The sequence below is a fragment of the Leptonotus elevatus genome, chromosome 15, assembly GCF_054856555.1.
Source record: "Leptonotus elevatus isolate MCC_2025b chromosome 15, RoL_Lele_1.0, whole genome shotgun sequence".
Lineage (NCBI taxonomy): Eukaryota > Metazoa > Chordata > Actinopteri > Syngnathiformes > Syngnathidae > Leptonotus > Leptonotus elevatus.
In genome coordinates, this window is record NC_141253.1 from 12,726,279 (window position 1) to 12,750,504 (window position 24,226).

The 24,226-nt window shown below is 39.8% G+C and overlaps 4 protein-coding genes across 4 annotated transcripts; 2 read left to right on the top strand and 2 right to left on the bottom strand.

The window, feature by feature from the left end:
• The first annotated feature begins 567 nt into the window (after positions 1–567).
• snx24 (sorting nexin 24) lies at positions 568–6,309 on the top strand. Its single transcript, XM_086096462.1, has 7 exons — positions 568–859; positions 1,656–1,739; positions 2,674–2,778; positions 4,484–4,578; positions 4,700–4,729; positions 4,821–4,885; positions 5,017–6,309. The coding sequence occupies exons 1-7, from the start codon at positions 791–793 to the stop codon at positions 5,085–5,087; spliced, it is 519 nt and encodes a 172-aa protein (XP_085952588.1). The 5' UTR covers positions 568–790; the 3' UTR covers positions 5,088–6,309.
• On the bottom strand, positions 6,301–14,543 carry ggcx (gamma-glutamyl carboxylase). The gene is made up of 15 exons (XM_086096456.1): positions 14,341–14,543; positions 13,946–14,149; positions 13,706–13,864; positions 12,755–12,920; positions 12,612–12,690; positions 12,435–12,541; positions 12,200–12,363; positions 10,902–11,197; positions 10,579–10,710; positions 9,358–9,509; positions 9,024–9,193; positions 8,814–8,944; positions 8,577–8,724; positions 7,071–7,275; positions 6,301–6,980 (listed from the first exon to the last, which is right to left on the bottom strand). Exons 1-15 carry the CDS (start codon positions 14,363–14,365, stop codon positions 6,821–6,823), a joined length of 2,298 nt encoding a protein of 765 aa, XP_085952582.1. The 5' UTR covers positions 14,366–14,543; the 3' UTR covers positions 6,301–6,820.
• A 304-nt stretch (positions 14,544–14,847) lies between these two features.
• gmcl1 (germ cell-less, spermatogenesis associated) lies at positions 14,848–22,220 on the top strand. Its single transcript, XM_086096459.1, has 15 exons — positions 14,848–15,457; positions 15,859–16,029; positions 16,110–16,229; positions 16,662–16,758; positions 17,100–17,197; positions 17,283–17,395; positions 17,568–17,633; positions 18,892–18,976; positions 19,047–19,137; positions 19,228–19,368; positions 19,485–19,554; positions 19,645–19,720; positions 20,466–20,611; positions 21,010–21,097; positions 21,166–22,220. Exons 2-15 carry the CDS (start codon positions 15,865–15,867, stop codon positions 21,304–21,306), a joined length of 1,497 nt encoding a protein of 498 aa, XP_085952585.1. The 5' UTR covers positions 14,848–15,457; positions 15,859–15,864; the 3' UTR covers positions 21,307–22,220.
• Positions 22,076–23,964, bottom strand: timcc (TIM double twin CX3C motif chaperone). The gene is made up of 3 exons (XM_086096465.1): positions 23,712–23,964; positions 23,497–23,637; positions 22,076–23,337 (listed from the first exon to the last, which is right to left on the bottom strand). Exons 1-3 carry the CDS (start codon positions 23,796–23,798, stop codon positions 23,149–23,151), a joined length of 417 nt encoding a protein of 138 aa, XP_085952591.1. The 5' UTR covers positions 23,799–23,964; the 3' UTR covers positions 22,076–23,148.
• Positions 23,965–24,226: the final 262 nt, after the last annotated feature.

Below are 24,226 nucleotides of genomic sequence, written 5' to 3' on the forward strand. Positions count from 1 at the left end.
CCCAGGCTAATACACTGCTGCGCAAGTTTGGTTCATGTTCTGATGATGTAAATTTGTTCCTGTTTAAATCATTTTGTACACCTTTGTATACAGCTAACCTTTGGCATAGTTATAAAAAAGCTAGTATGTATAGGCTTCAAGTGGCCTTTAATGATGCTCTGCTTTCAAGAAGGCTACGATGGACTAGTGCAACTGAGATGTTGGTCTCTGCGCGAGTGAACACTTTGCAAGCTGTGCTAAGAACTTTAATGTATAGTTTTATTGGTAGACTGAGAAAGTCTTAAAATGAAATTTTGGTGTCACTCACGAATATTGGATAGAGTGCAATTCGCTACCAGTCAAACATATGGAAACGTCTTCTTAATGTGTAAGTGTATTTTTTCTTAATCTTTGTATGTTTTTTTTGTGCTTATTTTGTTTGTTTTTAAGAGTGGACCCTGAGTCTGGAATAAAATTGAAATTGAATATTGAAATATATATTTGTTATTCTATCAATGCCCATTATTCAAGGCAAGGACGGCCAGCGTGTGTCCCAAGTACCCGGATGTCCAGACTCCACCGAGAAGCGTCCACCACGCGATGCATTGTGGGATTGTACCCTCAAGTCAAGCGAGCTAGCACGCAAGTACGAACTAGCGTACTTATTTTAATGCGCGGCCATTTAGCTAGCCGCTAAATTGTACGCAAACTGTGTGTGTGTTTACGCGTGTGCGTGCAAGAGTGTCAGCTCACGCTCGTGTGTTTGCCATTAAATGTTGTCACTCGGGATCTTAGTTGTACACTAGTCGTTATGCATCCTATCAGCGTGTCCATTCCGTCTTTTCGTTCAGAAAACAACCACATCGAGAGGGGCTACACGGTGAGTTTATATCTGATTTGTGTTGTGCTTATGTGATGTCTATGCAGCGAAATGTATCCGCTTTTTTTCTTGATACTTTTGGATTTTAATGCCATACACTCTCAGTTATTTGTGCTTTTTTTTTTTTTTTAATATACAACAACAATCCCGACCGCGTGACATTCCAAACTGAAGGTTAGGACACGCCAGTCAGTTAATGGTAAAAACGCTCATGGGTCAAGGGTCGCTTCTTGGATAAACTACGATTCCCAGAATGCACTGTATTATTCATTTAGTTCAGGGTAAATGAACATTCTCGCCTTCTGTGGTTCTTTCGATTTATTCAGTTTCCATCTGTTTTATATTACAATTAATTGTCTTTAAAATGTCTTTTTAACCATTTTTTAATATGACAGTGTTGTTGTTGTTGTTTTTAATTCAGGTATTTATATTGTTACTTAAAAATGGTAGACTCCAACCCTAGTTTTCACTAAGTCATTAATCCTTTAGTCACAATCTGTGTTATTATTTCTATTGTAAAATAAGTGTCTTGGCTCAATTTAGTTTGGTAAACACTGATTTAAAGTTTTGCAGGTTTTGTCTTTTCTTTCTTTTTTTTATTGTTTATGTTCATTATAGTAACTTTTCCTTTTCTCAAGCAGCAGGGAAGAATGGGGTTTATAGGAGGAAGTTTAACCGTGATCACCACATGTTTCCTCCTGATAATCACTGACACATCAGCTGTCATTCTCGTTTTACTAGAAGTGGATCAGGATGCACACATCCCCCTTTTTTCATGGTCGTTCCTCTCTTTCAGGTGTTTCGAATCGACGTGCTGACAAGCGGAAGGCAACATGCTGTCGAGAAGCGTTACAGTGAATTCCACTCCTTGCATAAAATGGTGAGCTGACTAAGCATCACACGCTTCGATGATGTCATCAAGCAGACTAAGAAATGTTTAGTCGACAGATATGACAATTTGGGTGGAATGTATAGGCTTAGGTTTCTGCTTTTTCTTTTATTGTTTAGTAGCAGTATATATTTACTTGTGGAAATATTAATTACAAAGCAGAAAGAGCAGACTAAGCCAAGGTTGAAGTGTAAAAAAGTGGGGACAAAACAGAGAGCTGCATTTCTCTTCGTTTGTCCGTATTATCGTAATAATTACAACTCAAAAGGCTAATTAGTGGTCGGTGGAGGATGACAGAAGTTGTAGAAAATGTACCAGTTGCGTTACTTAACCGACTTAATCCATCTTTGCTCATTTTCTTCATTCATTCATTGAACTCCCTAAATTGCGCAAAGGTGTGAATGGTTGTCTATGTGTCCGGCGATTGACTGGCAACTCGTCCAAGACGTACCCTGCCTCTTGCCCAAAGTCAGCTGAGATAGGGATCGTTAATGAGTGCTATAGAAAATGGATGGCGTGTTGGCACGCAGGAAATCTCAGCCACAAAAAAATCTGTTCATCTGTTTGTTTACACTCACAGCCAATAAGTACTTCCTCTTCCCCTTTTTTGATTCTAAACAGGGCCACTCAACAGAACATTTGTTGTTCACGTGAGCTTGTCTATTTGCATTATCTTGACCTCCTGGCCTTCTTAGATTCCAAAAATAATTGACAAGAAGGAATAATATGATAAAGATGACAGTTTATTTATAGGGCTCTTTACAGATATAATAAATAAACAAGCAGAGAAAGGAGCAAAAGAAAAAAAGGGGGGAGGGTTAATTAGATATGCATTTTGTATTGTATTTGTATCTTAAACTTTCATATATTGTGAGATTTGCTTATTTTCTTTCCCTTATTTTCTTTTTTTCTTTCGTGTTTCCAGCTGAAGAAGAGCATAAAACCGCCGGAGATGCCGTCCAAGCATGTGAGGAACTGGGTTCCCAAAGTGCTGGAGCAGAGGAGACAAGGACTGGAGCTCTACCTGCAGGTACTTGTCAGCACTACACCTACTTGTCCGCCATTTTGTGTTCGCAACAGTACTTGAGATCTCAACATGAGACCAAAATTAATTGATATGATGATGGCGCCTACTTGGCATGTAGTGAACAGTACACAGTGCTTGTTTTAGGTTGTTTATTGTCAGTCCCAGTTAAAGTTGAATTATTAAACAAAGTATTACAGAGTATTACTGTTTTTTTGGACATACTGAACTAGCTAATTGTCACTAATTGAATATTGTCACATGAACTTCATTTCGAAAGGCGGCGGTAATGCACCAAAAGTATTTGCCAACCATCAAAAGAAAAAAGAAGAAGAAGTAGTCGTCGCGGCAACTAATGTATGATGTATGTTGTTAGTTTGCTGCCGGCTCATACAAATAAAGTGACCATCTCCCCGCTAGCTCACTAGTTTAGTGGCATCTGCCACAACAAGAATCTACTATTTACAGCATGAAAAAGGTACAGTAACAGTAACCGACTCGTATTCTACCTTTGGCCATAATGCGTTGTGCGATTCTAGGTAGGATAAGCCATTTTAAACTAAAAAGAAAAACGTGTCCGTAGTTAGATGCGTACATTTTGAATCCAACTCGTTTGTTGCTGTCAACACGATTCAGGAACGGGGATTTTGGGTGCGAGTCCGAGCTGTAACTTTAATTAACAAATCTGGGCATTTCTGATATTTCCGCAATGCAAATGCTTGCTTACACATTGTATTGCTTTTACCTGTGATTAGCATACAAACCAGGCCGATTGTTATAGTAGTCAAATGACATTTCATCACATTTTGGAATCAAAATGATAATTAAATTACAATGATCCAAAGTCCAATGCTTTTCGATGGAGCGCGTCATTTCACAGAGTACACTGCCATTTTGACTTGTGACGCAGGTTAAGGGTTTATATGGTGACGGTCTGAACAGAAGACGCAAAAGTGGTGTCTTGTCTCCACATTTTATTCAGGACAAGAGTTTATCAGAAAAATTATGTTGCATATAATTACGCACGTGTGTGTGTACATGCCAGGCAGCTAGGTGGCGCTGTGATGTAACTACGCCATATCCGTGCGCATGCGTAAATTCTCCCTTCATCTCTGATCTGCGTTCTACGTCAATGATCTGCACCGCGTAAACCAAAACGATGGCTACTAGCAAAAGACATTACTTTAAATTTGTGGTAAGGATTCCTTTTGGGTCGTTAACACGGGTTTGTTTACTTCCCTGTACTGGCACATGTATGTGACGTAAACGGGTACGCGACATGAGTAGATTTGAGTTTTGGGACGCGTATATGGGAACGCAATGGTAGAGCGTATTCAACTTTTCCACTCTGCAGGGCGGTTTTAATCTTTAAATTGTCAAGCACTCAAAATGCCGTCACCGTCTAAACAAAAGGCGCATTAGATAGAATATTTTAGTAGTTTTAGCTGCAAGGATCCTTGTATAAACTAAGTCACAGGACCAGCCAAACTATGAAAAAAAACTTTTATTAAGGAAAGGGTATTTGAACACAAACGCTGCACCAACACATCTATTATCTTATTTTAATTTAAAAAAAAAAAGGAGAAAGGATGATTGAATAACTTTTATGGGCCTGGTGGGGTATGTAGATTTTGGTCATCTAACACGGAACAAGTTGCCACGCAGGGTAACACTACTTTTTTTCCCCTTGCTGTTTTCTCCGTCTTGCCAGACTATAATTATGGAGAACGAGGCTCTTCCAAAGATATTCCTGGACTTCCTCAATATCCGCCATTTCCCTTCCCTGCCAAAGACGGACAGCTGTGGGTAAGTTGAAACTGAATTCAGACCCCAAAAAAATGCTTGTTTTTGTGGCTTTCCGTGTTAAGTTTGTTGTCTGTCCACTAGAAGGCTTTTGTGCCTTACCCTCCATTTTGCCTTTTTTAAGGTCTTTCGATACAGACTCAATGGAATCGAGGTGAGTCAGTTCTGTTGTGTGTGTATATTTAATAGTAATAGTTAGTCTCTCAAGTTATTAATAAAAAAAAAAATGTTTGTGTGACTTTCAGTAAACTTTCACATCAGCCCGTCATGGTGTTTCTGAATGACCCCTATCTGCTGCCCGAAGCACACGGTGAGTCCAGGCCACAACATTAGGTTATCATTAATATTATTATCGCTTTACAAAGATAACAGTGCTAACCAGGAAAGGTTTTCCCTTTGATCCCTGGTTTTAAGTGTCCCCCCCCCCCTTTCTGGCTTTAGATGCATTTTCAAATGTCGTGATTGAAGGTGTCATCCATGGAATTTTCTACGCTGATCTTCAACCAAGGTAGAGCTACAATACAAGGGGTGGGAGAGCAAGTCGTGGAGAAACTAAACCTCATCTACATTATCTTCAAGATAGAACACATTACGTAATCTTTTCTTTTCTTTTTTGCTTAAACTTTTATCTCAGGTTAGATCTGAGCCATTCGAATCAGATAAAGATAAATCAAGAAGTTTTGACTGACTGAAGCAGCAAAATGGTCATTTGCAGTCTTTGTAGTCTTATACTGTGAAATATGTATTCATAAGCAACGAGAAAATGGAGGAAAAGAAGCGGATCACAGGGGAGAGATTTATTTAACTCGAGTAAAACGATTGAGGGAAACAAGCTGCTCTGAGGAGCCACATGAGAAATGAGGCGTTGAAGGCCTCCTGGTAAAAAATAGAAGAAGAAAAAAAAATATGCAGAGCAGGGAGGTGCCACTCCCTTTAAAATACCAGCGCCCGGGTCACAGAGGACTTTAAAGGGACATTGGGTTCATTTTAAACCCCGTAGACTGACCTTACTCAATTTTGTACTTGCACCTATGAGATTGTTGTTTTTATGAAATGCTTTTTTTTTTTTTTTTACTAAAATGCTCATTATAACACTTCATTCTTAATGGCCAGTTTGTGACACTAGTACCAGTAATGTCCCAGATGGGATGCAAATAATGAAGGCAGTGCAAGTATAATTTTTTGTGCAATAAGAAATCAAATACTTTGCCACACATACACATCTCAATGACTTATAATGCTGCAGTTCACTTTAAAAAGTAAAACACCAATTCCCGTTTCATTTCTAGATTAAAAATCATTTGGATTGTTTCAAGTGTAATTTCTTCATTGTTTTTTTTGGGGGGGGGGGGTTAAATCATGGTACATTTCAATCAGAGTGTAGTCGTGAATCTATCAAATGAATTTCACTTTTTGAATTGAACCACTATGAAATATTCTGTTGTTGAGCTGCTCCTGAATGTTGTTACATGAAGAGAAAATAGATGTTCCGGAAGTAGTCAATGTTGTGAACTTGAATCTGTGAATTGATGTCACATGTCAAAGACAGCAATTTTGGAAAAACCTCATCTTCATCATGTACTGAATCATCATTGAACTAAGTCCTCCTGGTGCAAGTGTACCCTCATGTAAGTATTATTGTACTGTTTGTGCTCCCATGTGTGAAGAGTCACAATGTGCCATAGGATGGATGAAACTGAATAATTTATGATTAAAACCACAATGTTACTGACATCACAGGCTTTTTATTTTTTATTCTTATAAAAGTGACTAAAAAGGCTTTGTCTTGACAAAGTATTACTCACAGTATTGAGGTTTGCATACACGCTCGCAAAACAGCAGGAATAAGCGTGCTTGCATATACTGTATTTCCTCAAATAGCGACCTCTGCTCTAATAAACGCCGACTGGCAGTCTTTGCAGTTGAGTAAAATAGCCTGGCTGCTGTTTGAAGGAAATACGGTAATCTACATATTAAAATCAGCTTATTTAACTCATTTTGAATTACAGCATTAAAACCTTTAAAGAAACTGGTCCTATTTCAGCCAAAGTAAAATCTTTTAGTGTTGGGTTGCATGTTAGGCAAAAATACAGACTTTTCCTCGTTTGGATGTAATCTGAAATGACAAATACTTTTACAAAACTGTCCATTGTCAATCTGGGCGTGTGTCTGTTTTCCCATAGTAACAGTCCAGTAGTACCAACAAACACACACTCCAAATCCAGGGCATCCAGCAGTAACATCTTTAGAGTTCTTCATGACTGACTTCATATTTAAGTTGCTTGTTCTGGTTTCCTTCTTCCTCGGGTTCCCTCATGTTGGCGAACGCCACTTCCTGCGTCAGCTGCTCAAGCGGAGGCAGACCCACCAGCAGGTTTCGCATTGCAATGGCGGTCATCAAGAATCTAATAGTACAAGGAAAGGTTCATGACAAATGGTTAGATACTTGCGTATGCGGGTTGCACACTTGCTGACGATTGGGCCGCTTTACTCACCCTCGCCGTATGGCGTAGTATTTCTTGACGCTGAAGCGCTCAAGTCGTTCCAGCACGCCAGCCTGCCTGCGTTTCTTTACTTCCTTAATACGCCGCTGCCTCTTGAGGAAGAGCCTCACAACGGGGTCGGTTGCATTGACTTCAGCGCCGTCTTCGTCGTCCGTCGACATGAGAGGCTGCAGCTCGGGCGGAAGAGGTTCCGTTTCTGTTCAGGTAAGACTGAAGTCAGCTTTTTTGGGATTGCAAAGTCAAATCATGTGTGCTTGTGTTGGTTATCTCTAGTTATACTTCATATAGTATGTGCTGTTGTTGACTAAAGACTCTAGAACGGGTCAGCAACCTTCACTGTCAAAAGAGCCATTTTAGGTCAAATAAACAACAAAAAAAACGGTCTGGAACCGCAAAACATTTGAAAATCGTGATGAATGAAACAGTGTGTTAGTCTAATGTACTGAGGGGCCAAGAGCTAATTAGAGCTGCACCATAACAGAAAAATATGCAGCATTAAATACTTTGAGATTCATTTTCTAATACCTTTCATCTTCTGTCTTTGGATTAATTTATTTTTGGGGTATTTTTCATACAGTTTTAGACTCCTGCCTTTTCTGTCAAATTTCTCACATTTTTTTGGGCAATTTTATAGACATGTGGTAATTTTCTGCTTCCCTTTTTTTGGGACATTTTATCACTATTTTTGACATTTTTTCCTGTCTTTTTTTTTCTCTATCAAATTTCTGAATTTTTGCAATTGTGTACATTCTATGGTAATGTTGATTTTGGACATTTTATATTTCTGCCTTTTTTTTAAATCAATGTACTTACTTTTTTTTGTCAATTCCCAAAACATTTTAATTTTCTACCTTCTTGTGTTTTGGCACATTTTGTAGTGTAGTGAAATCTGCCCTTTTTTAATTCATTTCTCTGCCATTTGGGGCAATTTCATTCATAATTCTGCTAACTTAAAATTTTAGACTGACATTTTTTTGAATATATATGTGTTTAAATCTAAATCATTGATTCATTTGAAGAATACCTAGAACAAAATGTAAATATGTAAATATATTTATTTCTTTTCTTTTTTTTTTAAAGATCCACAGGGAGCCAAAGGAGAGGTACGAAAGAGCGATATGTGGCTCCAGAGCCGCAAGTTACAGACCCTTGCTCTAAATTATCAATAGGTGTCAATGTGCATTATCTGTCAAAAGTGCTGAATTTTGCTTTTTATGGCTCCAGCTCATCCGCGACCCTATTGAGGACATGCACTGTAGAAAACAGATTGATTAGTGTCAGCAATTACTCTGATATGTGCAGAAACTCTCTGACTTGATATTTCCACCATGTAATGAGTTTTAATCTTAAATGTAAAAGTATGTATTTAAAAATGTAAGCATGAATGTGTGTGTTTTTTTTTTAATTAATATTAGTTTGAAATAAAATAGATACCGAGTGTGTAACAGCATTATCTAAAACTGATGGATGTTTGGCACTCGTCATTTCAAATGTCACCTGTCCCGTTGCGAATGCGCTCCTGGAGGTCCAGCAGTTTGGTGAAGTTCTGCTGCAGTGCCGCCTCCGTAGTGTTGACGTAGATGTACATGTAGCAAGATGGCTCCTCAGACACTGTGTACACTCTGTGGTAAGCCCCGGCAGGAACCTACACCATATAACACATGAAGGCCAATACATGATTGCGTTAAGCAGCCAAATGTGCAGTAATGTATTGTGTTTTTTTCCACTTTGTACCTGTATGTTCTCTCCAGCCTGCAGCGAATAGTTCTTTTTCTCCTCCACTATCTCCACATTGAGGCTACCCTGCAACAAGTGGATGCTGGTGTTGCCCAGATCTTCACTGACAAAGTTCTCCAAGTGGAGACCTGCAAGGTAACCAGCATGCAGAAAGTTACGAACACTGCACAACACGACACTTCACTAACTCGACGGAGATGGTGTAACCTGGGAAGTCGGCGATGAAGACGATCTCGGTCTGGTTGTCCAAAGTGCTCTCAATCTCCTGGAACTTGGTTCTCCAAGGCGACAGGTCCACCAGCAGAGGCATCAGCCACCCGTTTGGTCGCAACGGCGACCAGTCGGCCCTGACGATGTCCGCACGTGGGTCGAAGATCCTTGGAGGAGATCAGAGTGAGTATTAAACGCTGTATGTCGGCCGCCATTGATTAATAGATTTTTATTGGATTAGTTTCAGTCAATGAACAGTCATTACAGAATTATACCAAAACAAAGCCGACCGACATTGTTGCTTGGTCCGGCCCGGAGCTACAATCGTTACCTTTGCTGGAAGCGTTCGTTGATGGACACCCAGATGTCAAAGTAGATCTGGGGCTCGGCGATATTGTAGCGAGGCAGGAGGTCACTGAGACACGTGGCGTACTGCTTCAGCATGTCGCCGTGATCTTTCCAGCGCCGGCTTTGTGTGAACACCTGACACAAACACACACGGTGTACATATTGTAAAACATAACTATAGTCAGATTTAAAAAGAAAAAAAAGTCAATTCATTTTGGCGGGATTTTGTAGTTGTTTCATTGAGCACATAACTTGATTTGGACGCCACCATATTAATAGTAGGTGTCCCTATTGCTTTAAATATATATACATATATGTATATATATTTTTTTAATTTATTTATTTATATTAATGCATATATTTGCAGAGACTGGGGTCAAGATGTATTATACAGTTTTAAAAATGTGCAGAATTTCACAAGTTGCTTCATGTTAAAGATTAGATATGATCAATATGAAAAGAAAAAGGCACTGAACTGCCACCGTCTTACAAATGCAATTATGCCATCTAGTGGCAGTAAAATGACCAACACAAATCAATATCACACTTTTTTTTTTTTACAGTACAGTACATCTTTTTAATTTTAATTTAATTTTATGAATGGATCAAGGACGATAAGATGCAGCCATATTTCTATTAGTTTACATTTTTTTCCACTTTTATGTTAACAAGTATTTTTTTTGTGTGTGGCACATTTAGAACAGATATAAAATGAGTGATTAACTCATTCACTCCCAGCCATTTTCACTGAAGCAACCCCCTTCGCTCCTGGCTGTTTTACTGGATTTTGACAGATTGTGCAAGGCCTACAGAATATTGTTTTATTGCTATAAAAACATGCCAAAAGAAAGATTAGAGTCTCTTCTTTCATCAGGAAAAAAAAAGGTATATTTCTATGTTTCCATTTTGCAGCAATTAGCATTCAAATTAAAACACTGGGGAAAATAGCCTTTTTGCAACATGGCCCTGGTTGATCTCTTATAATCTGCTGCCACCTGCTGGCCGTTTTTGTACCACCAACTACCATTGATTTAAGCGTTCTCTTCAGTTCAGAGGCTACATCAAAGCCTTCTGTATGATTTAGTGTAAAAATTTGGGTGCAAATGAGTTAATCGTGAGTTAACTATTGAAGTCCTGCGATTAATTACAATTAAACATTTTTAATTGCCTGACACAGTAACGTGCTATTTTGCTACAAACTCACCCCGGGGTTGAGGTATCCCACGTCTCCCGTCTTCCCATCCTTGTATGTGATCTTGACATGCTGGTGGCTTCGGGAGTGAACCATCATGTCCCACGAGTATCCGTACAAGCCGTTGGTCCAGTTGTTGTAACCCTGGCAGACAAAAGCAAACGATTAGACACTAGACACAGAACGATGAACTTTTTATCAGTGGTCGAGCGACCTCGCTGACCATCATTGCTCAACTGTGAGTAATGATAAGGCTTTGTTGACAGTAAACTGAAGCTCCAGAAGCCTGATGCAACAAGTGATTACATGCTGTTAATGCCAATAAGTGCTTGTACCCGAGTGATGAAGTGGGAGTAAGGCAGGAAGAACTGCTCCAATATGTAGGCCAAAGTAAAAACAGCCGCCAGCTTGTGTTTAAATCGTAGTTTAGGAGATTTGGAGGTGGCCGGCATGGGCTGGCGTTTGCTGCCGGAGGCCTCGTGGTAAACGCAGGAGGAGCTGTGCTGGGGGTTGGCCGAAGTGAGCGGGAGGACGACCCTGAGGCACGCCGGGAAGCGGCCGAAGAACCTCCTCGGCCAGTCGGCATAGCAGAAGAGCGGACTTGTTGCCAGCATTGCGTACGGGAACATGCCTTTGGGAGGTGAATGTGAAGGTAACAACACATGCAGTCAAGCCATGGAAACATTTGTCAACTGCATAATCAAATGATGTACTGTAATCCGCTGTCACAAAACCGCAAATAGCTCGAGTTTTACAGTGAATAGCTGAATTTTTCAGCAAATAGTTGGACAAAACAAAATGGTGAATTCATGACACCCACTTGTACTTATTGAAATAATTTTGATACGACTCTTTATCTTTTTAAAAACATACTGTATTTTTAGCACCAAGTCGCTCCAGAGTAGAAGTCGTACCAGTCAAAAAATTCATCATGAAGAAAAACAAGTCGCTCCGGAGTATAAGTCGCATCTTTTGGGGAAATTTGTTTTACAAAAACCGAGACCAAGAACAAAAGAGCTCTGACTTGCACACAAAATCCCCACTTTATGCCATAGAGTATAAAAATGCACCAAAAGTATTTGCCAATCGCCAACAGAAAGTAGAAAAAGAAAAAGTCAAAAAGTCAATTGGAAACAAATAATGTAAGACTTATCACTAATTTAGCATGCAGTATCCGCCACAACAAAGATCCAATTTGTTTACAGCACCAAGAGGCACAATAGCCAACCACAATTTTACGTTTGGCCACAATGCATTGCATTCTAGTTAAGGTCAGCCATTTTAAACTAAAAAAAATAAAAAATTAATTCCTTGGTTAGGAGTCAAAGTTTTGAATCAAACCATAGTTTAGGGAACGGGGATTTTGATTTCCTGTCCGAGCTCTAATTTTACTACGAGCCTGAATATAAATTGTTTAAATTAATAAATTATGAAAAAAATGTGGCTTATATTCCAAAACATACAGGATTTATTTTTAAGTTAAATGTGCATTTAAATTATTTTATTTGACATGCAATAACACTTAAGAATGTGACCTCTGAGTGTACACCGTATACTGGACATGGTAGGTGGGAGGATATATGCAGTACTATATAGACTAGTAGTGGCAATAATAGTAGACAGACAAACTCACCGATGCTAAAGAGCTGAGAGTTCATGCAGTGAAAGTAGCTGACGAAGACCATCACATAAGGCCGCGTGGCGTCGAAAAAGAGCAGGAAGCCGGCGCTCAAGTCCAGCATGAGGCCGCCCCCGTGTACCACCAGCAAACTCACCAACTCCACGGGAAGAATCGCCCTGAAATAGGATCGACGTGATGAGTTTAAGTGAGCTGGGACTTCAGCGGCACGTTTTTAAATGCTACCTACTTGAAGGGATCAAACAGCCAATGGTGCGCCAGGTACGACATGGAGTATCCCTCCATCCAATCTGCATCCAGCTTTTTCACGCCGGCGATGAAGTAGACTATGAATATCTATAAAGAGACACCATTAGACAACTCGAAGCATGACATGCATGAACATGAATGGCCACGGTGCTCAAACCTGCGTCCTCAACAGGGTGTAGTTCCAAAGCGGCACGTGTGCGTTTCTGATGGAAGGTCTCCTCAAGCCGTCAAGTGACCTAAAAAGTAGCAACGTAAACGTAAAAATCCTCCCGGCTGCTTTTGCGTAAAGTGAACACTCACCAGTATCTGTTGCCATCCATGAGTGTTAATTGGAATCCGATGAGGCCATAGAGGTAGGAGTGATTATTCCATGCCGTTTTGTCCAAGAAGAAGATGTACCAGTACGTGGAGATGAACATTAGACAGGACAGACGGTACAAACAGCCCAGCATGATGCCCAACGCACCTTCAGAGAGACACACGCACACACATAATTTAATTTAATCACAAATAAAAATGATCAAACATACACAACAGTTTGGTGCATTGTTTCTCACAATTTGCATTTGCGAGGACATCAAGAACAAGACAAATCTAAACGTAATTGTGATTATGCTAGCATCATTGGGCTAATTTTGATAGCTAATTTTTTTTTTTTTAAATAGACATGATCCTCAATTTCTTTTTTTAACCGACAACTAAGGACCTCAAGGGCAATAAGTGCAAGGTTTTAGACTGACCTAGTGAATCTCCAGACTTAAACCCTATAAAGCATGCAATTTACTTGCAAAAGCAGAGACTGAAAGCTACACCTATATTGTAACTTGGGGCTGATCAAATGTGAATTGCCGCTCTGTATTAGGTACAACTTTTACTGTATATGCAAGTTAGAGGTGTAACGCACGGATTGCGGGGAAAAGGAGATTGCATTTTCATTGGTCAAGGCAGCACTTCATCACCAAAACACCAAATTACACTTGTCAAAACATGTATATACTGTATATTTACAGCTAGCAATCTTGAGCCTAATAGCATAATTTCCCTTTTTTTTTTTTTTTACTTACTCTCACAATATCACTGTTTGAAAAAAAAAAACTGTGACTGCATGAAGAGGTTTGGGAGGGAGGTTCAAAAGCAACAAATTGCATATGTGCTTTCATGTCTGGCAACAGTGCAACCCCTGCAGAGTTTTCCCCCTAAAACTAGAGAGGGGATTGCCAGTGAGGGGTGGGAAGGAAATGTACAACCCACCGAGGAACATCACCAGATAGACCAGGTACATCCAGTCCATGGGAAGTGGCTTCAGGAAATTAAAGAGCGGAAAGCGGCACACTGGGGCACCGTCCAGGTACTTGTAGTCCACGTGACTGAGGCCACGCTCCTGTGTGATGTCAATGGCCATCAACAGACCTGCACAAGATCATGATATTGATCAGTTTGATACAAAAGATTGGGGTTTTCCCTCTCATAGTTTTCAGCATTACTAGTCACCAAACAAGCAGCGGAAGATGCCCAAGGATGCAGGGTCCGTTGGCCGGTTCAAAAGGGCCACCAGGCTGGACCAGGAGGTCAGATCGTCCTTCTTGAAGCCAAATAGCTGCTCCATCTTACTTTGAAGTGCGGTTTGGTCCTTTTTCTTAAGTGCTGCAGCGTTTTTTGCAGTTGTTTGCTTTCCATCTCTGCCCACTAAAGCACCTGGTATTATAGTAAAGTCAAAACAACCTCCTTGGACGGACTCCACACACATTATACACCGGTAGATCTTACATTTACTTATAGTTAAAATAAAGTTGCATAATCACACAGGACTTTAAATACCAGTATATTTATATTCTCAGTGTTTACATTGACTAAAACTACAACAAATAGCCAGGTTAATACCTCACCTGCACTCACGTCTCTCGTTTCCATGGTTCAAATATTAAAATAAAAGCAGTAAATGGCGGGCTGTGTTCGTGGCAGAGGCTCGAAAAAATTCTCGGTCTGCTATCTAAGGCCCAGGTGGAGGTGTGCTGCCCAGTGGAGTCAACGAGACAGACCAACTTACGTGTCACAGTCCCACGCAGACCCAAACCACAGGCTGACCAGGGGCGGGACCTTGGAAATGTTGTCAGAGACACTCGATGTCTATTGGATGGTTTTCGTTGTAAACACCCACCCCCCACCCTTCCATAACACGTCATATCCGGGTAGAGTTGAAAGAAATGTTTTAGATGAATACTTGCAAAATATCATATACAATCCACGATTTCCGTTCAAATAAACTTTGTTTTACTTTTTTATTTATTTGCAATTTCTTTCCAATTGTTTTTATGTATGTAAAACAAAAATGCGTTATAAAAAGGTAAGATGCCAAATATTGATCGTCTGTGCACTTTGGACTCTAGGAGAGAGCACGAGTACTTTCAACAAAAGTGTACAGAGTGTGATCGTGCATAATTTGGCTCATTTTCTGTGGCGTGGCAATTTTATCCTACATCCGAAACTACTACTACTTCGAAAAATATTGAAACGCGTAAATCAGCGTTATTCGTAACGCAAACTTTAGCTAAATAATTTGAGCTGCGGAAACACTCCCATACCATTTATTTTTCTACAAGTGCAGTTCTTTGATTTGACAAAAGCGGCGCTGTAGAAACTCCAGCCTCCCGTGACCAGAGAAGAAGAAGAAGAAGTAGGAGGAGAAGAAGAAGAAGAAGAGGAGGAGAAGGAGGAGGAGCAGCAAGAAGAGCACAGCAGCAGATTTTCAGTATTGTTATTCTTCATACGTCCAATTTGCATTTATACTCTCTTTTTTTGGATGGGGGAGAACATGTTAGTTTATCAGCTTTTGTGAATGCGTAGCTTGTGACGGATGACGCTTTCGTCGTTGGAGACTTTGTTTTGTATGTTAATTCGTAGAGTTAGCCCATCCTCGGCTGGTTGGGTGAGGTGATAAACAGACGTGGGTTTGTTTTAAAGTCCACGTCAAAACTACCCGACTGTCCCAGCGCGCGTCAAAAGGTAAAGTAACATGTTCGTGCTGAATATGCTAATTCAAACATCATATAGATGTACGGTTACTTGTAAGAGAGCAGCCTTTTAGCTGACTGCAGCATGGATAAGTGGTGTTCAGTACTTGTAGGTTGTGCACGTAGAACCCACGTAATAATGTCACAGGGACTGTATTTGATTTAATACAGGGACATTTAATGTCTATTGTGGAGGAATTGATTGGAAGTGCTATTGTGTTGGTTCAACAAATACCTAATTAACTTGTTAGATAATTATATTGGACTAAAATCATGTTAGTAGTTGTGTTAAATGAGTAAAATGTAAGCTGCATTGTCCTAAAAAGCGCAAATATTAATTTTGCGAAGTGGATTTCCAGTCACTCGGTGTGTTTGTTACTTCTGTTTGTGCAGGCAAAGATGGGGAATATGGGAAGCAGATTTCAGTCCTCGAAGGGACCCGAGGAAACCGGCGAAAGCAGCCGCAAACACGGGTGCGAATGGAAGAGGAAACGGAACACACAGTGTGATTGTGAGGATGACAAAGAAGATGACGACACCATTTTGGATACACCACGCAGGCAAGTGATAAGATCCGTCGTCAGTGAATTAGCAAGCTGTCCTTATCTTACAGTACAGTTTTCTCTTTAATCTTCAACAGGAAGAAACTGAAAAGCACGTCTAATTACATTTTTCAAACGTTGTTCCTCAATGGAGAAAACAGCGACATTCGCATCTGCGCACTGGGACAAGAGTGGAACCTTCATAAACTGTACCTGTGCCAGGTGAAACGGAGATTAAAAACATCACACACCTCATTTTCAAATGCCTTCGAAGGCTGTATTTGCACTGTTGGTTGAAGTGCTCAATTCTGATTGAACTCCTGCATCTGATTTTTTTTTGTGTGGGGGGGTCTGTGTGCATCCATGTCTATTTCAAGCGACACGCGACAATACCCGTGAGAAAAATCGATCACAATGGAGTACCATTCCGATTTGATAAAGTGAAAGGGGGTCCAAGTTGGAACCGGTTCTTGGTTCCCACGGTATATCCAATTCCATGCATTTTTTTTCTATTCACGCTGTCTTGACACGTATACCAATTGGGAGCAAAAAAATCTGAATGATCTCACTTCAACAATGCAATGTAAATCCAGCCTTAGTGTGTCACCTTTTATCTTAACACTTACTTTTTCTTTTCTTTTTTGTATCTGCCAGTCTGGTTATTTCTCCAGCATGTTCAGCGGCTCATGGAAGGAGTCTAACATGATGGAAATCAACCTGGAGATACCTGACCAGAACATTGGTATAGAAGGTGAGAAGGCGTCTGAGGTGGTGAATTTGTACGGCGGTTCACAATTTTCTTAAAATAAAAGACAGAACAAATGGCAACATTGTCTTTAAATACAACATTACGGGAGAATTGAATTTTGAGTGTGAAAACTAGGAGAACTTGCAAATGCCATACAGGAATAGATATGATCCTTCTCCGCTACTGTGTATCCGACATTCTAACCACTAGGGCACTGCGCTGCCTTTGAACCGCAGTATGGGGAAAAAAGGGACAACAATGGATGAATGTAGTGATATGTAAATGACATTATATTGGTTATGTGTTAATCTGACTAAAATGTTCTCTTGTGTGTGTATATTTAGCTCTACAGGTAGTCTTTGGATCTTTGTACCGCGATGACGTTCTCATCAAGCCCAGTGGGGTTGTCAGTATCCTTGCAGCTGCTTGTATGCTACAGCTGGTCAGTAAATGGAATTGTCAACTAGTGCTACTGTAATATACAAGCACAGTGGAATGAAGCCAGTCTTTGCTTGTTGTGATGGCAGGATGGTTTGATCCAGCAGTGTGGCGAAACCATGAAGGAAAACATCAGCGCAAATACAGTGTGCAGCTATTACGCGTCGTCTTGCGTCTACGGCTTGGACTCCGTCATGAAAAAGTCAGTGCTTATTTTCCACCAGAGCTCACGGGGTCTTAATTCCAAATTTTCAAAGATGATGTAAAAGAAGATGCTTATGAGGAAGTTCCTGACATTGTCAGATCTTCTTCCACAAATAAGTCTTGTGCTACAGAATTTCTGCTAATTTTTGCTGGTGTGCGTCTTTGTGCAGATGTCTGGAGTGGCTACTAAGCAACCTCATGACGCACCAAAATGTGGACTTGATGAAAGAAATTGGGTATGTGGTGTTAAATTAACCTCTTGTCACAGTGTACCCCCACAAATAGCAAAAATTCACGTATAGTTGACACCCATTGAAATGCTTTGGGAAATATTTGAAAAAACTGCGAGTGTGCAAAGGTCCACTATCTAACAGACGGGTTTAAAGAGTGTGTGAGGGATAAAACTATGAAGCATCTGTATATCATTGATGTTCTACCTGTATTTGGTGGGTTTGGAACATAATCTGTGTGATGAACAGGGGTTTACATAACCAGTTGTACTAGTTTCTATGGTTACCAGATTGCACTCCTCAATTCCACCCCCCCCCTGAAAATAGTGGCATTTGAGAAGCAAATTCGGGTACCCCGGTTTTCAGGGTGTACCCAACTTACCGCCCGAAGGGAGCTGTAATAGATAATAGAATACACGATGCAAAGGAAATAGAGAAATAGAAAGACACCAGCAACCGTCAAGGCTGGATTGTAGATCATAATAGCACAGGTGTGAAACTAGTGCCTGCGGGCCAGATCTGGTACGCTAGATCTTTGTAGTAGCCCACTAAAGTAAAAATAAAAATAAAAAAATCTGGAAATTGTATACAGAACACTATGCGACTAAATCTGGCCTTAAAATGAAAAAAATATTAAATGAGCAATATATCACTTAATTTCAGCAAAATCATCTGCTAAGAAAACCAGAAAATTTGACCCCAATCGGTGTTTATTTTTCTTTAATGTTTTCTGGACTGCAGATAGAAATATTCTGCAGAATCTGGTGCGAGCGTCTTTTCACATCGTTATTGATGAATATTTGTTGTATTATATTTTTAAAATTAAAATTGGTTAATAAAAAATTCTGACTAATTGATTTTGAGCAACTACAATAAAAAAAATGTAGCAATAATTTACATATAGATCAAATTATATTTTTCATCAAACTATTGTTTTAAAAACAAAGATTAGTCTAATTTTTTCTATATTTGTTGCATCTATTTAGATGTTTTTCCCACACTAAAATTGGTCAATTAAAATGTTAGTTTATTTTATTTGTGATTTTTAATCTAATAAACAGTTGGTTAATTGAATTATTGTAAATAAGTGTAGGTATGCATTTTTACATGTTTTTTCTTATTTAATTAAATATTTGTGTATTTTGTATAATATGTACACATTAAAAATGTACATATAATCACATTAGTTGTCAATTAAAATGTTTGTACGTTATGTTGTGACCAGTGAACGTGCACTCTCACATACCTATTTGTATTTGTTCAGAACTGAGATGATGGAGCAGCTCATCCAGTCGTTCGACCTTTTCGTCATGCAGGTGGAGATGGATGTCTACACTGCTCTAAAGAAGGTATACATTTGTTTGATTTTGCTAACTGCGCTTTTTATTTATTGACTCTTGTATTATTTGGCCCCGTCAGTGGATGTTCCTGCAGCTCAACCCCACGTGGGACGGACCCATAAAGCAGCTTCTGCCTGACGCCGACGCCTGGCTGTGCAAACGCAGGACCGGTACTGCAATATGATTGAAGACTATATGTTTCATTTTGCATATTATTTTTAAGATGTTTTTTTTTTTGTGGTTTTGAATTTGCCTTACAGACCTGTGTGAGAGGGAGGCCTTCCTAAACACAGAGGAGGGCGCCCCCTATTGTTCCGTGTTCAAATATGTGCGTCTTCAGTATATCGTCAACGACCTCGCTTCTGCGCGCATCCTGGAGCGGGACAACATTTTGCCTCCAGGTTTACATCATTTCAATGCTAATTCTAATCTCATTTCATTTACAACAGTGCAAACAGATGTCAATATAAAGCACAGTGCAGTTTCACCATATTGATTCATTGACCCCCTTTTCCAGATTGGTTGACAGCAGTATACAAAACACAGTGGTTTGCCATGTTGCGGACTGAATTTGACAATGATAATGGGTAAGAAGAGTTCCTCTGGGTTAAATCCATGTGCCCTATGTATTCAAACTGAGCTGAATTCATTAAATTGTTAACGCTAGCCACCATTAGTCCACAGGAAGCCAACAAAGAAGAATTTGAGTTGAGCAGCATGAGGTGTGGCAGGAAATTGACCAAAGATGGAGATGTGAGTGACACATAATTGTGATGACAGCACATTTTTACAATATAGATATATTTATTTATTTATCTGTGTATGTATGTTAGGTTAAATGCAACCTTTTAAATTAGTGTAATTTCATGGTGTCAATGTGAGGGATTTTTTGGGCATATATGTGCTACTATAGATTTTAATATGTTTATATATTTAGTAGAGTTGTCAAACAATTACATTTTTTAATAAGATGAATCGCATCTTAGTTTTGATTAATCACGATTAATTGGTTAATTAAAAAGGCTTTTTTATCAACATTTTTTCCACGCCAAATTTGAAGAGCACCTGTTATGTGTTAATTCTTTTGAGATATAATGTTATGAGGGCTTCTAAAACATTTTTTGATCCACTGCACACTCTTATCCTCCTCTTTTTCTAATAAGTTAATTTCTTGCATAATTTAAAATGAGGAAAAAAAATGACCCCAAATATTCTGAATGTCATACACAAACATTTATTAAATGCTTTACTTTAATGCATGTAGTTAAGTTTATTGCTCAAACATAACCTGTGCTACCTTCAACATAATCATCTGCTGTCAAGCTAAAGGATCATCTGCGGTCAAAATTAATAGTGTGATTAATCTGCATCAGAACATGATTAATGCGATATGCTTTAACTTTGACATCAATTTAGTAATAATAAATGCATACTATTTTTATACATATGACATCATGTGATTTATAATAGGTTCATAATTATTTTTGTAAATCCTTAGTACTGCTGGCGATGGACCGGCTTCAACTTCGGGTTCGACCTGCTGGTCACCTACACCAACCGCTTCATCATCTTCAAAAGGAACACGCTAAGTCAGCCATGCGGGGGCGCTGTGAGCCTGCAGCCACGGCGACATCTGGCATACAGGTTAGCAGCAGGGGCCACACGCTCACTTCCTGTTGTGGCTCAGTCACGCAGCATATTCAAACGTTTTATTTGTTCTCTTTTTAGTGGGTTTACTGTCTGCTTTCGGTTGGCTTTGTGTCAACGCTGTATTCTCCTATCCTCACTAAGGATGTAACAATAACGGCAATATCACGATATTAAAATTGCCACGATATTAAGAGCAGCACATCTGTTGAAAAGGCGAGGTGAAATGATTGATCTGGTCATTTTTTTTGACATCCCAAAAACCTTGTGTTTGATTAGGGGTGTGTGGACTTTTTATATCCAGTGTCCAATGTACTTAAGTAGATGTGTTGGTAGGTAGACAAGATTATTACAGATATCACTATGTGCCACTTCTGCTGCTATTGTTGATCCAGGTTACGCTTGGCCTCCTTCGATCATCTTGGCAAGATGGTGTGCAGCCGCTCGACCGGTTACCAGCTTCTCACACTCGAGAAGGACCAGGTCAGTAAGCGTGGTCCATCTTCACAGGAAGTGAGATGTTGAACTACCGGTAATGTCCCTCCTCTCAGGAGTACGTGGTGATGAACCTGGATAGCCGCCTGCTGTCCTTCCCGCTATACATCTGCTGCAACTTCTTGTACACGTCGACGTACGCAGACCACCGGCTGGACCCCTTGGAACAAGAGGGAAGCGCCCGCAGCATTTCCTGATCGGCACACGGTAGCCGCCACCCGTTCTTGCGGTAACGTTGGCACTGTTTGTACACTCCGCCGGCACCTTCAACATCACGAATGGATCACCTGTAAGCCAGCGTGGGGGAATACATCACTGATGTATCACTTGGAGGATGGTGTCATTCCACCGTGGTGGGAAAGTGCATACCTCGGCATGGGAACTTTTCCATTTGTGCATATACGTTGATGACAGTGTTTCACAAAGCAGTCACCGCATTGATGGGAACATTAACGGGACTGCCCCATGGAACTTCTGGAAATCAGAAAACGGGGGAATTTTCACCAAAGCAGGAATTTCTGAAATTGCGTTTTTTTTTCTTTTCTTATACAGGTAAAATACTTCAACAACAGTAGCTGTTTTAATAAATAAGAGGAATTGTCACAATTTACTGTGTATTGAAGATTTGGTGTTAGTGGACATCTACGACTGAGCAGCTTTTTGTTTTCACCTTGTAAATACAGTACACCTAAAATATGTAAATTAAATAGTAGTCACCACTTTGAAGTCATCAAATGATGATGCGCTCTACACTGAGCCAGCAGTCTTGTTTCCTTCACCACAAGGGTCCACTTGTTTTCTTACTATGGCATCACATTTACAAACTTAAATCACTTTAATTACTTTCAGTATTTAAGCACTTGTATGTCAGGTTCTTTTTTTCTACACTTCTTCACCTGCTTATGCGCTAACCAAGATGGCCACATAATGCCAAGAAAGGCAATACAAACTGACAGACACTCAGGCTGTACTGGCATCCCTTGTTTTTATTCCACATTTATTTATATATACATATTTTTTTTACTTTTTGGAGGGGGCAAAACAATATGTATACAAGATTTTTTTATTGCCAATAAAACTGCCCAATGAGGTGGGCTGTGGTGCTATCATATCTAAACGTACATCTGCTTCTGTTATTTATGCCACTTTCTCATTAGGACACTAGTTGACTTAAGTTTTTCTGTTGAACCGTTACAACAAAAAATTGAGTTAAACTAACCTGTCCAAGGGTTCAAATTGCCACCATCTTTATCTGTACGGTCGGGCATGGATTGAAAAACATTTTCTTAAGTAAAACAACTCATCTGACACATAATGGAGAAGAATACTAGTGATAAATGAAGTGTAAAGATCATATTGTGCTGAGCAGGCTGATTCGTTCATGTTGCTTTAAATTCCATTTCTGTCTCTACATGTGACAATTTTAGGCTTTGCAAAGAAGGTATGGAGTTAATTCTCACTGAACTGTAATGGATTTGACATTTTAGTCACCCCCCAAAAAAAATCAGTTTTAATTGTACTACTGGGTGCAATAAACTCCAGAGGTTCCGTTGTATAATGGGGTTTGACAACTCATGTTTGTACACAGGTGTAATATGATCTGTGAGGGGAGGCCCACTACACCTTGTACTTCGAAACTATTGATGCAATGGCAAGGATAACAAATTTTCCTTACAGTATGTCATTGCACCCCAAAACAAACAATGATTACCGTAGTATGTATTTCAGATATTTTCACCGGTTTGAATGACTGGTTATTACCTCATTAGGTATGCATTTGGTTATTTTTTGCCATGCTCTACAAAATATGCAGTCAAAAGGCAGTTGTGTGTTCCATGTTTAATGTTTTACAGAAACATACCGCTCCGTGAAAGGAAGTAATCCTACTTGTATTAAAAATGACAAACTTAAATATGTGTGACAGAACACCTTGTGCATGATTCCAACTGCAAGGCATACTGGATGCCATGCCTCCATCTTATTCACTTCCACTTCATAGTCACTGCTCCGAGTGGGCTCAGCACAAGTGTTGACATTTGTCATTGAGGTATCGAGTCCAGGTTCTCTTGGATTCTACGGGTCATGCTGGGGATCAGGTTTATGTGGTCGTCCACGCAGCTGCCCACGCATCGCTCCATTAGGGACCGGACGGCAGGCTCCTTGGCACCTGAGTCGAACAGATCTTTCGCCTTGTCGTTGCAGTGCATCGTGCATCTGGCCAGACGGTCCTGGCGGTGAGAAAAAAAAAAAGTAATTTTAATACCAGTTGATTGACATTCAAATTATTCACAGGAAGAATCTGGATTCTAACACAGCCTCAGAACTGTGAGTCAGACATGCTAGTCTAATTATGAAAAAAATAAATAATTGCAACTTCTATCACTCACCTGAAACTTCTCCAGCTCGTTGGTGACGAGGCCTTGGGCTTTGGCCAAAGGAGTGTGACACCTGTCGATGCACTGATGCACCTGAGTCATGGAGTCCGTGGGTCGATCACAGCAGTCCGCGCTGCACTTGAACATGCGAGCCTGCCAGCACGAACACACATCGTTAATAATTGTACGTACTCCACGAAGTGTGCACAGTTAGAACTAAGACCTACCTGCATTTTGCGGATGTGATCCCTTTCCAAGTTTTGGACCATTTCTTCCACCACAGCCTGAACGCGTGCTTGGTGAGCCTCCGCCATGTCTACTCGTCTCGCTCAATACTGTAAGAACTTTTGTATTAAACTGTACGGGGCAGGCACCTAACAGTAGAGAATTGTCAGAAATATATATTTTTTTACTTAGCTATTAGACACTAAGGTCACCTCCATTCAAGCATGGTTTTAGAAAAGCAGGCAGTTTCGTCACTTCCGATTTACTTCCGCTAAAGACAACCTTTTCCGGATTTTGGAGTCAGTCCGTTAAAAAACAAAAAAGACAATTTATGATTTTAAATTTTTTCGCACCAGCATTTTTGTTCTATTTTCTATTTGTAACAAAAATAAACGTGAACAGTGGCTACAAAAATAAATGCTACATAATTCTACCACGTTATGACGTAATTGTTTAATGCAATTTTAAATAATAGAATTATAAATGTAATTATTATAATTAAATTATAAGTAAGATT

Excerpts from the sequence above, each read along its gene's own strand:
- gmcl1 (XM_086096459.1), top strand. The coding sequence starts at position 15,865 with ATGGGGAATATGGGAAGCAGATTTCAGTCCTCGAAGGGACCCGAGGAA. Across the intron at positions 18,977-19,046 it reads TCTACACTGCTCTAAAGAAG|TGGATGTTCCTGCAGCTCAA; the intron begins GTATACATTTGT and ends TGGCCCCGTCAG. Across the intron at positions 21,098-21,165 it reads TCACACTCGAGAAGGACCAG|GAGTACGTGGTGATGAACCT; the intron begins GTCAGTAAGCGT and ends CCCTCCTCTCAG.
- timcc (XM_086096465.1), bottom strand. The coding sequence starts at position 23,798 with ATGGCGGAGGCTCACCAAGCACGCGTTCAGGCTGTGGTGGAAGAAATG. Across the intron at positions 23,638-23,711 it reads ATCACATCCGCAAAATGCAG|GCTCGCATGTTCAAGTGCAG; the intron begins GTAGGTCTTAGT and ends TCGTGCTGGCAG. Across the intron at positions 23,338-23,496 it reads ACGAGCTGGAGAAGTTTCAG|GACCGTCTGGCCAGATGCAC; the intron begins GTGAGTGATAGA and ends TCTCACCGCCAG.
- ggcx (XM_086096456.1), bottom strand. The coding sequence starts at position 14,365 with ATGGAAACGAGAGACGTGAGTGCAG. Across the intron at positions 12,364-12,434 it reads TGGCTGTTTGATCCCTTCAA|GGCGATTCTTCCCGTGGAGT; the intron begins GTAGGTAGCATT and ends ATCCTATTTCAG. Across the intron at positions 11,198-12,199 it reads CTCTCAGCTCTTTAGCATCG|GCATGTTCCCGTACGCAATG; the intron begins GTGAGTTTGTCT and ends CACCTCCCAAAG.
- snx24 (XM_086096462.1), top strand. The coding sequence starts at position 791 with ATGCATCCTATCAGCGTGTCCATTCCGTCTTTTCGTTCAGAAAACAAC. Across the intron at positions 860-1,655 it reads ACATCGAGAGGGGCTACACG|GTGTTTCGAATCGACGTGCT; the intron begins GTGAGTTTATAT and ends CCTCTCTTTCAG. Across the intron at positions 1,740-2,673 it reads TCCACTCCTTGCATAAAATG|CTGAAGAAGAGCATAAAACC; the intron begins GTGAGCTGACTA and ends TCGTGTTTCCAG.